This window comes from Gavialis gangeticus, unplaced genomic scaffold (assembly GCF_001723915.1).
Source record: "Gavialis gangeticus isolate Ggan-Ray unplaced genomic scaffold, GavGan_comp1, whole genome shotgun sequence".
NCBI lineage: Eukaryota > Metazoa > Chordata > Crocodylia > Gavialidae > Gavialis > Gavialis gangeticus.
In genome coordinates this window covers 74,342,662-74,346,674 of record NW_017729024.1, presented here as the reverse complement: position 1 = coordinate 74,346,674, position 4,013 = coordinate 74,342,662, and the positions used below count along the sequence as shown (strand labels likewise).

At 38.4% G+C, this 4,013-nt stretch overlaps 1 protein-coding gene across 1 annotated transcript in view; it reads right to left on the bottom strand.

Annotated features, from left to right (window-relative positions):
* Positions 1–4,013, bottom strand: part of MAN2A1 (mannosidase alpha class 2A member 1) — a 305,918-nt gene that overhangs the window by 87,915 nt on the left and 213,990 nt on the right. Inside the window, exon 16 of the mRNA XM_019517247.1 lies at positions 3,158–3,272. Within this exon, the coding sequence (XP_019372792.1) occupies positions 3,158–3,272 (115 nt within the window). The remainder of the gene's footprint in view (positions 1–3,157; positions 3,273–4,013) is intronic.

Below are 4,013 nucleotides of genomic sequence, written 5' to 3'. Positions count from 1 at the left end.
CAATGTAAGGTTGATTATACGCTCATGTGGTTTTTTGCAAATTAATGAACTGTTGGTTGGTTAAGAAGGCCAAGTCTTCTGATTGAGGAGCACTATCCACACAGTAAAAGCTGACCTGAAAGGGACCTAATACTAAAACTAATAAATTAATGCTCCATAAATATAAAAAGGCCTCTAACTTACATCCCAATATTAGTTATATCTTGTTTATTCCATTCCAGGATTAAACTATAATTGCCAGCTTGATATACACATAAAAATGTTCCCCTGCTACATTCATTTTTATATAATCTGATTTTTTTTTTTTTTTTTTTGCATATACAGACAGAGACATATCAAGCAGGAGAAGAAAGCAAGTGTTATATCTGTACAGAGCACAGTATGAGCCTACTACTGAAATATTGCATCCATTACTGTTATCTACTCTTCAAGGATAGTTAAAATTGGAAAAGACTAAGGGAAGAGCCTTTAGAATAATTCAAAGTCTAGAAAACCAGCTTATAGTAAAAGGCAGCCAATCTATTTAAATTACTGAAGAGTAGGCTAGGAAGTGACGATCACCATTTCCAACTCTCTATGGAGGAAGATTTCTGACAGCAGATGGCTTTTATTCCAACAGTCAAAGGCATAACAATATTTCAGTGGTTACAAGCTCAAGAGTCTCCTCATCACAGTGCCTATTAACCACTGAAACAATTTAGCAAAGGATGTGATGGATTCTTCCCTACTTCAAGATGTGTTCTAGCACAGAGCTAATTGCCTTGATTCATGACTTACTTCAAGGAATTCTATATCCTGTATTATGTAGGAGCTCTGAATAGATCATCTTAATGTCCTCTTCCATCCTTAAAAATCTATGAATCTCCATAACAGCCTCATGTAGAGATTGGCTAAATAAGAACAACTGGAACATAATACCCCTATCAGCTGTTGTTCTTTTAATCTCAAAAGGAAGAAAGATAAATGTAAAGCTCTCAGGACTAGAAATAATCCCTCTCTCAAATTTGATACAGAAGATGACAACTCCCAATGCGCAGGGCCACAACTGTAAGTTTACTAAGAAATTGTTCTTTAGAAACTGTTCTTTGCTTTTGAAGAGAAGAGAAAGAAGCATAAGCAAAACAAAACTTAGGTTAGCTCCCCATTGGCCAAGAGAGTCACATAAGGCAGGGTGTCCAGGGCTGCTTCTGCTCTTTAGCATCTACTACCCAACACTATTTGGACCTCTGATAAAGCGGGTGGGGGAAAAGAAAATTTTACTAGAGATAAAACTGTCTGCCAAGTTATTGTTACTGAACAGCAGCTACTATGTCTTATTGTCTTGGATAGGGATTCCTGTAGGGGAATAAAGAAGAAAGAATTATTCTCAGTGAGAAATTTCCTAATTTCACTTAATGAATGGCAATAGAATGGCTTTATAACTTACAAGTGAATGCCTAGTAGGCAGACTTCTCCTCCCAAATAAAGAACATCACGTAATATTCTGGCCCTGCATTTAGGCCTCACTCCTATATCATTCTCCATTCTACCTCTGATAATCAAGAGATTCCTTTGGCAAAAATACCATAACATGATAGACCTACTTGCTGGATAGGAACTTGCTCACAAAAAGGGCCTTAACAACACCCCCATATTTGCAAGGCCAATGCCCATCAGGTTCCAAGGACAATGGTGAACCTCATCACAACGGTATTTTCTTTCTTCTAAATATTGATCTTTCTTTTCCAGGTTGTTGCAGGAGAAGCGTACTATTTTCTCTTAGCAGAGGCAAAGATTCCTATTTTCTTTTCCCTGCAAACTTTCATAATGCTTACTCAAGAAGAAAATATTGGACTGGCTGCTAGTATACATGCAGTGAAGTACACAAGTAGGAGTTGATAAAGTAACATCCATACTTTTTGTTCAGGAGGCTTTACTGACAAGAGCCACGGTTTAAGCCATGAAAGAAAAGCAAAGAAAAATGCAATCAGCTAGTGTCCCCAGAGGAATAATAGTATTTAAAAAAATGGAGATGGAGATAGACTACAGATACTAGGATGTCAGGATGGGTGGGGAGTGGGAGAACTTGGAAGTGAGCAGGCTATCAGATACTTTCACTGTCAACTCTTTCATTTCCTTGTTTGCTGGAAAGGAAGAAAGGATTTATGGCAGAACAGAGGGCAAGGGAGACAGACAAAGAAAGAAATCAAATTTATTTAATTCTAACTAAAGACAGCCTCAATATAAAAATTGTATCTTTACTATGTTAAAAGTTACCTTTTTGTAATATCTCCTTCCTTGCCCAATACTTCCATGTATTGCAAACACTCAGACCAAATGAACCTTTCCCCATATATTCTTAGTGACAAGTCATTATATCTTGACTTCAGGGTACTTGTTTTTCTTCAACTAATCTTATTACAAATATTGTTTTTAAAACATATTGGTTGGGAAGGGACAAAAACATTAGACTTTGAGTTTTGCTTCCTAGGGGCTTCAAACTCATAACCAACATCTTGCTTTACAGTCATAGGAAATATATGCCATAGAGATCATTTAAAATTATTGTACCATTACGGCTCTGGGGACTGAACCCTTCCATCAATATGCAAAAACCTGTGAGATACTGGTAACTCATACCAATCTAATACTTCAAAACACTGATGCCACGAACTGGGACGCCTCAGTTTAATTACAGTTCTGAAGACAAATGTGACACTACCTGACAAGCATCACCAGCAGCTGGTAATAATTCAGTGTCACGGTGAATTAAATACTTTAGACAGCACTAATTCAGAAACTGAAGGTGAGAAATAGCAAAACATTCTAATTATATTAAGGTCCATTTTTAAGTATTACTTTTTCCACCTCATTTTAATAATTGGTCTTATTATTACATTTACTGGGGTAGCATACAAAAATCCAAATCAGTTCTGGGAACCTAATACAGAAGCCATTTACATCAAAGATTTCTCATGACTCAGAGAATTCTCTACTAGACAGCCAATCTGTTGGGCTTGAGCTGGGTGACTGGTGCCAGACTCAAGAATAGATCCTGACAATCAGAAGGCCACTTCTGTGCCAGCACTATACCAGGCATAAAAGTAAAGCATTAGGAAGAAAAATGTACAAACAACAATTAGCAAGAAACCATGTCTACATGTTTGCAGTTTCTTACCCTGAACCTTATACAGTCGCACTGTGTGTGTCACATGATGGAAAAAACATGTTACTTCTGAGAAAATCCTTCCATGAGTAACTCTCACAGTAGGTGGATCAGTGAATATATAAGGCTGCAAAAATAAAAAGCCATAGTTATTACAACTGTATAAAAATAATTTGTTGTAATATTGTTGTCAGGAAGCAAAACATAATTTATTAGCCTCAAACATTAATTTTAAATAGTTTTTATGCAGAAAGCATATTACAATATAGGTCTAGAAATCTGAACAAAGCACTAGATACTAAAAAATCCTAATTTCTATTGCAAGACAAGAATTCTCGTTGGCAAAATGTTTTATTGGACCATGCTGTTGCTGGCACTGGCTTCTGACTTCTGGATCTTGTCTTGATCTGTGACTTGGACTCTCCTTGTGGATTTCACTTTGAGCTGGTAACTTGGTCACTGATTCCTGAACCCTGACTTTGCCTGTGGTTTGGTTCCTGCCCCCTGCCAATGGCTTAATCACTAGGCCAGCCACCCATGACCTTGTCCTTACCAGATCTTTATCCCCTAGTATCCCACAGTGCTCCACTCAATTTCTTCTCCAAGTGAGTAAGAAAGGCTGGTTCTCTGACAGCTGATGGCGAGAAGAGCTGCAGCTTTGCTCATTGCCATGGTCGTTAAAAAGCCAGTACTGCCCCAGGGAAGCAACTCTGTTGGTAGACACAGCTGCTGGTGCTGCCACTGCAGTGATCATGGAGCAATGGCTTTCAAAGACAGCCTACCCTTCCCCCTACCCAAAACAGCCTTCTCTCCTGCCAGGAACAGGTGGAACCTGACAAGCACAGTTCCAGCTACCGGGGGGGGGGGG